At 31.7% G+C, this 11,559-nt stretch overlaps 1 protein-coding gene across 5 annotated transcripts in view; it reads right to left on the bottom strand.

Annotated features, from left to right (window-relative positions):
• LOC117177709 overlaps positions 1-11,559 on the bottom strand; it is a 171,184-nt gene that overhangs the window by 30,453 nt on the left and 129,172 nt on the right. The window contains exon 1 of one of the 5 annotated variants that reach the window (XM_033368583.1): positions 5,810-5,968. The exons of 2 other annotated variants lie outside the window; for them this stretch is intronic. In XM_033368583.1, the coding sequence (XP_033224474.1) occupies positions 5,810-5,866 (57 nt within the window). In that variant the 5' untranslated portion in view covers positions 5,867-5,968. Of the gene's footprint in view, positions 1-4,441; positions 4,766-5,302; positions 5,439-5,809; positions 5,969-11,559 lie in introns of those variants that run through there. 2 more of the 5 variants (XM_033368585.1, XM_033368582.1) reach the window with 2 other exon arrangements.

The raw sequence follows: 11,559 nt of genomic DNA, 5'->3' as shown, positions 1-11,559 counted from the left end.
AATAATTTTGGAGGCCGATTGAACGTCAGTTTGGAAATCAGATCAAGAGATAGCAATTTCGAAAATAGTATAATTTCTAAAAAATTGGAATAACAATTCTGGGCTAAAATATTTTGTCTAAATTTATTTCGGATACAAGTCTATCACCAAGGAGCCTTTAATATATTTTATTGGTAGACTAAACCAAATTTTAGGATGAGGTCCCAAGAAAATATTTTCTAAAATACAAATAAATCCCTAAATATTTTATTGATTAAAATCCAGGAAAGTGAAATTTCTTTAACATTTCTTTTTGATAAACCTATACCATCAAATTGATTTGTACTAATTTTAGAGGCTAATTGAACGCCAGTTTGGAAATCAGATCCGGAGATACCAATTTCGAAAATAGAATTATTTCTAAGAAAATTGGAATAACAATTTTGGCCTAAAATATTTTGTCTAAACTTATTTCTGATATAAATCCATTACCAAGGAGTCTCTAATTTATTTTATTGGTTGACCAAATAAAATTTTAGGATGAGGTCCAGCGAAAACATTTTCTAAAATACAAAAAAATTCCTACATATTTTACGGATTAAAATTCAGGCAAGTGAAATTTCCTCAACATATCTTTTTGACAAACCTATACCATCAGATTGAATTTAAATTAATTTTAGAGGCTGATTGAACGCCAGTTTGGAAATCAGATCCAGAGATAGCAATTTCGAAAATATAATAATTTCTAAAAAATTGGAATAACACTTCTGGCCTAAAATATTTTGTCTAGATTTATTTCTGATACAAATCTATCACCAAGGAGACTCTAATTTATTATATTGGTTGACTAAACCAAACTTTAGGATGAGGTCCAGAGAAAACATTTTCTAAAATACAAAAAAATCCCTAAATATTTTATTAATTAAAATTCAGGAAGGTGAAATTTCTTCAACATATTTTTTTGACAAAGCTATACCATCAAAATGAATTAGAATTAATTTTAGAGGCTGATTGAATGCCATTTTGGAAATCAGATCCAGAGACAGCAATTTCGAAAATAGAATAATTTCTAAAAAATTGGAATAACAATTCTGGCCTAAAATATTTTGTCTAGATTTATTTCTGATACAAAACTATCACTTACGAGTCTCTAAATTTTATTCGTCGACTAAATCAAGTGTTAGGATGAGGACCAGAGAAAACATTTTCTAAAATACAAAAAAAATCCTTAAATATTGTATTAATTAACATTCAGGCAAGTTGAATTTCTTCAAGATGTCTTTTTGACAAGCCTATACCATCAGATTGAATTGGAATTAATTCTCGTGGCTAATTGAATGCCAGTTTAGAAATCAGATCCAGACATAGCATTTTTCGAAGATAGGATAATTTCTAAAAAAAATGGGAATAACAATTCTGACCTGAAATATTTTATCTAGATTTATTTCTGACACAAATCTATCACCAACGAGTCTCTAATTTATTTTATTGGTAGGCTAATTCAAATTTTAGGATGAGGTCCAGTGAAAACATTTTCTAAAATACAAAAAAATCCCTAAATATTTTATTAATCAACATTCAGTCAAGTTGAATTTCTTCAAGATATCTTTTTGACAAACCTATGCCATCAAAATGAATTAGAATTAATTTTAGAGGCTGATTGAATGCCAGTTTGGAAATCAGATCCATAGATAGCAATTCCGAAAATAGAATAATTTCTGAAAAATTGGAATAACCATTCTGACCTAAAATATTTTGTCTAGATTTATTTCTGATACAATTCTATCACTAACGAGTCTAAATTTTATTCGTTGACTAAATCAAATTTTAGGGTGCGGTCCAGAGAAAACATTTTCTAAAATAAAAAAAACCCTAAATATTTTATTAATTAAAATTCAGGCAAGTTGAATTTCTTCAAGATATCTTTTTGACAAACCTATACCATCAGATTGAATTAGAATTAATTTTAGAGGCTGATTGAACGCCAGTTTGGAAATCAGATCCAGAGATAGCAATTACGAAAATAGAATAGTTTCTAAAAAAATTGGAATAACAATTCTGACCTAAAATAGTTTGTCTAGATTCATTTCTGATACAAATCTATCACCAAGAAGTCTCGAATTTATTTTATTGTTTGACTAAACCAAATTTTAGGATGAGGTCCAGAGAAAACATTTTCTAGAATACAAAAAAATCTCTAAATATTTTATTGATTATAATTCAGGCAAGTTAAATTTCGTCAACATATCTTTTTGACAAACCTATACCATCGGATTTTATGAAAATTAATTTTAGAGGCTGATTGAATGCCAGTTTGGAAATCAGATCCAGAGAAAGCATTTTTCGAAGATTGAATAATTTCTAAAAAAAAATTGGAATAACAAATCTTGCATAAAATATTTTGTCTAGATTAATTTTTGTTACAATTTTATCACCAACGAGTCTCTAATTTATTTTGTTGGTTGATCAAACCAAATTTTATGATGAGTTCTAGAGAAAATATTTTATAAAATACAAAGAAATCCCTGAATATTTTATTAATAAAAATTCAGGAAAGTTTAATTTCTTCGCGATATTTTTTTGATACACCTCTATACCATCAGATTGAATTAGAATTAATTTTAGGCGGATCAGTCCCCAGTTTTGGGATAAGGTCTAGAGATCACGGTTTTCCAATAATGTTCATTGAAATAAGAATACGATCATAAATAACATGCATAGAGGCTATCTCAATAGAGTAGCCGACAGTCAAGTGTCCTTTCTTAAGCTTTAGGATTAAAATTTAGAAGTAAATTTTTTTAATTTCATAGTTAACAGCCTAAAACATAATAATTCGGAATTTACGGGTTTCGATTACTTCAGATATCTAACTTTTTTTTTAATGCTTAAAATTGGAATTAATAAAACGTTTGTCGTAAATGGAATGAGATACGCCAAAAAAAGACAACATTTTTTAATTCAACTAGAAAATTGTATATCAGTATATAAGTTATAATTATAAATTAGTATAATTGGAAAATTCATCAATTAAAAAAAAGTGTTAATAATATGAAGAAAAATTTAAAAAGGGAGAGCGGATTAGCCACGACCAACTACTGTAAATAAATGTGCCCGCCCGGTACGTGACGAATACAAAAGGAACATTATATTACCGTCGCACCACTCTTAAAACGACCACTAAAAGGATCTTGAAAAGGACCCAAATCTCTCAAACTATCTCCGAGACTATTTTGTTTCAAATCGACTTTGTTTATAGACTCAAATGGGCCAAGCTATTTTGCTACAGAAAACTCAGAGATTTCTTTCGGTAGGGAATAGAAAGTATAATAAACATGCCGGGCCGATCTGTCATTATTTCGAGGTTATGTTCGGATTCACCTTTTCACTCAAATCGCTGTAAGTAATGTCAATTGTAGGTAATGTCAATTTAAAGTTTTCGCATGTAATATTTTATTCGCTTGATTTAAAACATATCCTGTCTATTTATAACATACCTTTTTTATGCCGCAAATAAGCGTTAAACACAATTCACTTTTCACCCACTAAAATCGCAAAATATTATTACCATTTTATAGTATTTGTCAGTCAGCAACCATTCCATAATATTATTGGTACAGAAGAATACTGACGTTTACTTCTCAGTCCACAGGTCCCACTTCATTATTAATTAAACACTTGTATTATTTTTAATTACTATGTAACATAACCTATATTGTTTTGACACTTGTATCCATTTGAAGTTTCGAACGCAATCTTGGAAACTATGATAAGCTTGATCCGAAGATGCACGGACTTGACCGAATGGCTGATCCTAATGCAATTTTGAAGGTGCGAAATATGAAAATACCCCTGTATATTGGCTTCTCCCCTGATGTTGTGCAATTCGGGTAGCATTCTAATCGCCATGTATGTAAGCCTTAACGTATCCATCCTGTATAATTTCCTGAGAATAAACAGTTTTTAAAACAATAATATGCGCGTTTTATAGAAAATAAATGAAAAAATAGAATTGAAAAAATGAATTTAATGGAATGCAATAAAATTTAGTAGAGTTTAATGGAATTCAATCAAATTTAATATAATTCGAAAAAAAATCTATGAAAAAAATTATTCAAAATTGTTTGAAGTTTGTATAGACTCTGTAAATAAGTAGTTGCAACTTCAACGTAATTTAATATAATGCAACGTAAATAAAGTTCAATTAAATTCAGTGGAACACCATGGAACCTAACGTACATTCTGATTTGAAATAAAGATAAGTTCAACACTTAAACGGAAATCAGTAAAGGCATTTGAACGAATTTAAATGGTATTTATTAGCTTTTAATGCAATTCAATAGATTTTAATGTGATTTAAAGTAACTTAGATTCCCACGTAGTGTCGAAATTTGTATTAAATGCTTCCGCTAAAATGATGCAATTTTTAGATTAAGTATGACAATGAATAAGTAATTTTTCTTACCTTGATCGTAAGATTGTAAAAATTAGCCCTATTTTTCGTACTTTCTGCACCTTCAGTTTCTCGCAAAACAATTCCACAAATTCTACGAAAACTTCCATCGATTAGCTCGACCACATTGCTCACATGGCAACTTTTTACTAAACCTATGACTTTAGCAATGCTTTCTTTTCGAAAAATATCAAGCTTTACTGCTTGAAAACCACTTTGAATTATCATAACCACTTTTTATAATAGATTTTATGAATTATTTCATTTCATTTTTCGCGTGTTTACATACAGCTATATATGGGCCTTCAACTTAACTCAACTACCCTTTGAAAAAAACAGCAGGGGGCGCCGCGTGCGGCCCACCAGAGATACTGAGCTCTATTCTGCTATATGAGCGCCCCGAATAAATACTCTGCTCCAACTCGTTATAATTCAGCATATGGATCTGGGAACGGTTCAGATATCGAATAACGCATATTTGATAAGAGTAGGTGCTCGCTAGTGATAAACTCGAAATGATTTCTGCCTGCGGTCCTGATCGGCGAGCTTCGCCGCATTCGCCCGTTCACGAAGAATCTCGCATCTGGCAACGTCGAGTTTCCCGGTGGACTCTCGGCCACTCAGTCTCCGTTCTCGCATAAAGCATCCTCGCTCGTAACGCTGAGAAAATAGAAACAGGAGAAGAGCTGGCGAGGAGCGGATTTTTCGCTCTACACGCATTTCGCTCTCAGTATCTGATAACCTGAATTAAGGCACTTTATATTGTTTCCTGAAGGATTGTGCAAATCGCATACTTTCTAAAATTGCCAACAATAATTAAAGAAATGGCTTTTCTATCAGAAAAGCTAATTGAAATCACGATTTTTCACTTACTTTCATCTAAAAAAATTAATTGAGTGAAACCCCTATGTAATCAATGCTTTGCAGTCCACCAATTGATAAGACCATATAGACTTCGACGTTACCGACCGAGTGTGACGTAATGTTATAATACTATATGTCCGTGCCATGGACATAGGAAACACGGGACTAGGAATGCGATTGCAGGGCTGATGCAATGAGGGGGGAGGTTTGCCATCTTTTGATGTCCCACGACAAACATGGCAGCTCCCACATGTTTCAATTTTCTTTCAGTTTGTCGGCCCAAAACGCTCGTGCGCATAATCAAGTGGCACGTCGTAAGATGGCGGCCCTTCCTACTCATGGAAATCTCCCCCTTCCCGTGAACTCAACCCCGCTCACCAAGTTCGGATAGCATGCCTAGTCCCGTGTTTCCTATGTCCATGGTCCGTGTAGAATACTCAATAAAAAAGTTGTTGCACGGCGTGCGCGTACGATAGTCCAGTTGAAGATAAGTAGTAATGATATAATGATATTTACAAGACTTCGTTTCCCAGCCGTATATGTACAAAGTGTTGCTGTATCCTTTTGTAACATTTTGATATTTATCTCCACTTAATTTCCGTTCGAAACGTTTTTACGGTGCCGAACTATTTCATGTTTGCGATATGTAAATATTTATTATAACTACATTGCATGATCCGAAAAACCATGGTCTCGCTATACGTAATTAAAACAGTCAACCAATCAAGAAAAATGTACAACGCCGTCCATTTCTAAACGATCGTCCCGCGACAAATTTGAACCAAGTTAAACGCTAAGTGTGCGTATCACAGAATTAACTCGATTTTTGTTATAAATTACTCTTTAAATTCAAACAATAATTAAAAAACAACATGTTTTTAATGACATTATGAATATATTGTCTTTTTTTTAAATATATTCCACAAGAATTCCAATCTTGTATTCTATGTAGACTGTGGATATTAAAAGGAAAAATAGATTTTCAAAATCGCCTAAAGTTATATTTATCATGAGTATAATTATTATATAAATAAATTATAACTAATGTGCTTTTTTGAGGGAAAAAATAATTTCAATGTCGGTTAAGTAATTTTGTTATTCTTGAACTTATCAGAACGAAATTATATGTATTCTTAAAGGTGGGAATATCGTCCTTAAAAATTATTTTTATAATTAGAAACTTTACACGTACATTTTAATATTGATTGCACAGTTTGTGTATTAGGAATAGAGTAACAATAGTATAATAAATGCATAGAGTACAAACGTAAAAAGTACTGAGTATTATATGTTTTTTTTTTGTAAAGTTGATTATATACTTTTTAAAATTGTTTGTACTCAGCGGCGTAGGCAGAATGTTGTTAGAGGGGGGGGGGGCTCCGATTTTTTTTCGGATGGGTCTTGGGGTTTACGTATAGGCAAAGAGTGGGGGAAAAGGGAATTGGATAATAAAAATACTTAGTTTCAGGGTGGGAGGCTTGAGCCCCTATGCCCCCCTGGTCACATCGCTGTTTCTACTTGAAATAATATACACACAGAGAAAATTTGATCGGTAATCGTTGCCGAAATTTGTGGTGAAATTTAGATATAGTGGCGTTTCAGTCAATTTTCACGTGCAGCACTGAAAAGGAATTGCACGAAAATCAAACGAGCTGTGAAGGGATTTATGAGAAATGATAGGTATATTTTCCTAAAAGCACAGGAGAGTATTTCGCATGGACTGGACTGTATACCAAAGCTGTCAGTATAATACAAGGTGCAGCTCAAGAGAATGCCCCGAAAGTGCAAGACAATTTACGATCACGGTCATGAAAATTTAAGAAGCCGTGCGTCACAGAATACAAAAAATAATATCGCGTTAATGTATGTATAATTTGTACAAACATTCACATTAAACCCACGGAGTAATATGCTTCATATACGTATCATTTTAATGTTAGCATTTTACAAAGCTAAAATATAAATGCGCATGCATTAATAAACCTATTGCTATATGACTCACACGCACATAAAACTATATAGCTATAACCGACGACTCGCAAGCACAACGTCGAAAGTATAGATTTGAATCGTCCTTATATACTAAACAGTGTATTGTATCTCACTTGTGAGAAAAAATTAACAAAGGTGGATGAAAATATCTTCGTGTCTGGGACTTAAACAATTTTTGTTACCAAACATTTTTATACAAGATACGAGGCTGCCCTGTGCATCGACCGTGTAGGTGTCCCAGATAAAAATTCGTACGCGCACGTTTCGTGCATTTCGATGCGCGCACGAAATGCTTGCAAAAATGCACTACATCGAAGTACATTCTGTGAATGCGCCTTTAGTGTGTGCACAATGCATCGCCAATGTCAGCATGTGTACAATTATCCTGTGACTGAATTCCAAACTAACCGAAGCCTACATGCGTGCACTATGAATGCAGTTTGAAATCTGTTTAGGTAAATATAAATTTATTATTGTAATGCATCAAAAAGAGTTTGAAATTTTGAATTAAAAAAAAAACGAAGAGAGTTAAAAAAATTATTTTGTGAAAAATAAAAATATATTTTTCTATTTATCAAATCAAAAGAGGTTAAAAAAAAAATAACATTAAAACAGGGAGATACAAGTTTATTAAAAAGCATTTAGCGCCCTCCACGAACGCTCGAAGTATTAAGGGAAACGAGCGCGAAATTCGGAATGTGTAGTTTATGAGAAACAAAAGAAAAAGCATATTGTATTAGAATAAGCTTTTGATTTGCTCTTTTTAATCAAACTATCGAATATATGAGTTGTTAGATACCCGAGAAATCCGGCGTTCACTCGAGAGCTCGAGATTCCGTGGAACACCTCCCACCACTCACCACCATATATCCGCGTTCCGCGTGAGCCGCATCTACGACCCAGCTATATGCGTGATAATGTAGTGGTCAGTGGAGAGGGAAGATTTCGTGAGTCTTCGCTCTCTCCTGAAGGTACTGTCACACCTCTGCCCGGCGCAGGCAGGCAGCTGCCCGAGACCGCTCACACCTTGGTTTTTCCGTCAGTGGAAAATCTTAAAAACGCACAGGAATTTTTAATATTGTTAAATTTTTTAATGAAATAAACTAAGTTTTTATAGTTAAAATTGACAATTATAATGAGTTTCATTTTTCTAATATAATGTAACAATAAGAGATAAAATATTCAGCCCTGAAATGAGTATTTCAGAAATTGTCAAATGTCTACAGAAAAGTTGTTTTGTCAGTTGCAGTGTTTTTTTATTCTTATCCGGTTTTGATGTCCTTATCGCGCAATAAAAGAAAATATATTCCTGTAAGTGAAATAAAAAAGTTTTTATGCTTTTGTACAATGGAAATATTTTTTTAAAGGTGTAATTTACAACTCACGCTCAACCAGTGAGACCGGAAGAGTTCAAGCGGTTCGAACTCTTCATGTCCACGTTACCGTACACTGTACATCACGATAGATATAACATTGCGCGCAATTATACAGCATTTCGTTTCTTGATTTATTTACAAAATAAATCAACCTTAAATAACATAACCTTGCATAGCAACATTACATTACATCAATCAAATTTACAACCAATAAGCCTTTATAGATTTGGTCTAAAGCATATAATCGTTTAAGTTATTTTCAATTGTAAATGCAAAAGTTACTTTATTTTAAATAAGTCGGGTAGACCATGGCAAACTTGATCATTGGAACAAAGTTTTCAACGTTAATAAAACGTATTGTCTTTTAATGGTATACTATTCTCTTATTGTGAATAAATCAGTTTCAAATATGCAAGCAATGCAATGATTCCCTGAGTATTGATAAAAATTATTTTATAGAACTTGTATAATAGGAAAATTGTTTAATATAATAAATACATTTTTTTAAAGTATGTTTTCTATCATTTTCAATAATTTTATGTTCGTTCAAGTTATATTGCAATAAATTTGGATGGAAACAATATAATAACAGGGAAAATTATCCCTAAAATCAGGTTTTTTAAAAAAGTTTAATTAATATTAATTAATTAGTTTTTTTTTAATACCAGTCTTCCTAATCATGAAAATCTATAAATGTTTTTCCAGTTGAATATGTGTTTTTATATTCACGTATATTCCCTTCAAAATGAGTGAATAAGTCCTTTTACTAATTTTTCTTTAATCTTGAACGAATTTTTCAGATTTATTTTACAGATATTTCTCGCATTTCTTCAGAAGAAGACCTTTTTTATGGGTAATTAAAAATTGTTATATATTTTTAATATTATGTAATATTATAATAATTATAGTTTGATATTGTAATCATTTTTATTATGTAACTAATCGTAAAATCATCATAATTTGTTCCTCTTGCCGTTTCACAAGTTCAAAAGCCACTCATGTGCAAACGCGCATGCTTGAGTGAAGGCACGCGTTTTCGAGCGTTGATCCAAATATTCTGCACGACCCAAATTAAAAGTAGTTCAAGTATATGCCTTTGAAATATTTCTAATATTAAAAATATTTTATTTTATATAGATAAAGTGAAAAATTATTTTAGCTTTAAAATTGTATTAAAATTGGAAATAGTCGAGTTTGAAAATAGTCAAATAAGGTAAACATCCCGGAAATCGTGATGCCAGCTTTCCTTCTTTTTATTCAATTTAAATGAGTGTGAACTTTATTCTATGTAGAATAAACTAAAAGTAAGTTGTTTTTATCATCAAATGTTACATTTTACATATTTTTTAACAATATCTTCAAATTATAACCAAGTTTGACGATTACTGGGACCGTTATAATTAAAAAATGAGAAAAAATCAGATAGAACAACACTTCTATACACGGATTCAAGATTCAAGTGACTCAGTTTGTAATGTTAGACTTTAAATTGTTCAAATGAGAACATTTAAATTTGCAGTTGATCATGTTGATGTACTCTGATTTTTAATAATTTAGCTTCACATATTTTGCTTAAAAGTTTTCACTTGTAAGACTATTTTTTTAAATACTATATATTTTTTAAGCTTTTTTCAGTTTATATTTAATAAAAACTTCTCTCTCCACTTTTTACATTTTCAACATATTAAAAAAAATGTTTTATCTTCCAAGTATTTTAAGAGTGTTTATTTTTAATGAAAAATATTTTTAGCATGAACTTGTTGCACTTATATACAATTATATCTGTGTGACGCACTATATTGTTTTTTCTTTGGTACTTTATTTACTTATAAGGAATTTCTTGCAGTGATCTAATATTATACAGATTCATTTTCAAAGATGCAGTTAGAGGTAGACTCGTATGAATAGTGGTATTTGAAATTTATAAGAAAATTGAAAAACTTATATGAAATCCGTATAAGGAGTCTAACCAAAGATATTATAAACGTAGATGCGGCGCGGGCTTAGTTGTCCGCCATAAATATAGATGGCGCGTCCGGCGAAAAAAGTCCCTTCCCCTCTACCCACCGCTCCTCGTAGAAAGCACCGATCGATATAGTTTGCCAAGAGCCACTTGGAGCGCTGTAAGCAACTCTCGGCACACCTTCGAGGCGCACTGATTGTAAACTTAACTTGGGCAAGAACCATTTGGATTGAAAGTAAATTGCCAATTAAAACATTTTTACATTTATATCTTTGCAAAACTTGGTTGTTTTAATAAATACCACAAATATAAGTCGATGAGTAATTTATATTACGGTTTCATATATTTTCCCCTAATTCTAAAATTATTAATTATAATTTTCATTCTATATATTGTCTATATATAGTTCTTTAAGATTATTTAGTTTTTATTTTTATTTTTGTGATCTGCAATTGGCAAACAAAATTAGACGAACAGAATTTCACCGGCCCATTTATAAAAAATATCATATTCCATAAAATATATTTTAAGATAAACTTTAAATCATTATAATTGATACAGCTGACTCGAAATATACACACACACACATATATATATATAAATATATATATATATATACCACCTATCTCACGGTTGCGAGACGTCGTTATGGCTGAAATGTTACCGCGATTCCGCTGGAAGCGGGTGCAATTTTTCAGATTAGCACCCGCTCCCGGCGAAATCCTGCGGTTGTCCTTATGACAAATTTTTAATTATAATAGTATTAATATCCATTCTGCATATTATGTAAAACTGAAAAACATAACATCAAAATCGACTCATACATGAAATTAAGAATCACGTGAAACATTAAATTCGCCAATTTCTTCCATTTCATTCAAATGGGAATCGAGATATAAATAGAAGACCACCGAAGTCTGCCGAAGCTTTCAGAT

This window comes from Belonocnema kinseyi, chromosome 8 (assembly GCF_010883055.1).
Source record: "Belonocnema kinseyi isolate 2016_QV_RU_SX_M_011 chromosome 8, B_treatae_v1, whole genome shotgun sequence".
Taxonomy (NCBI): Eukaryota; Metazoa; Arthropoda; class Insecta; order Hymenoptera; family Cynipidae; genus Belonocnema; species Belonocnema kinseyi.
The sequence above is the reverse complement of the archived record's forward strand: the minus strand, read 5'-3'. Positions and strand labels throughout refer to the sequence as shown.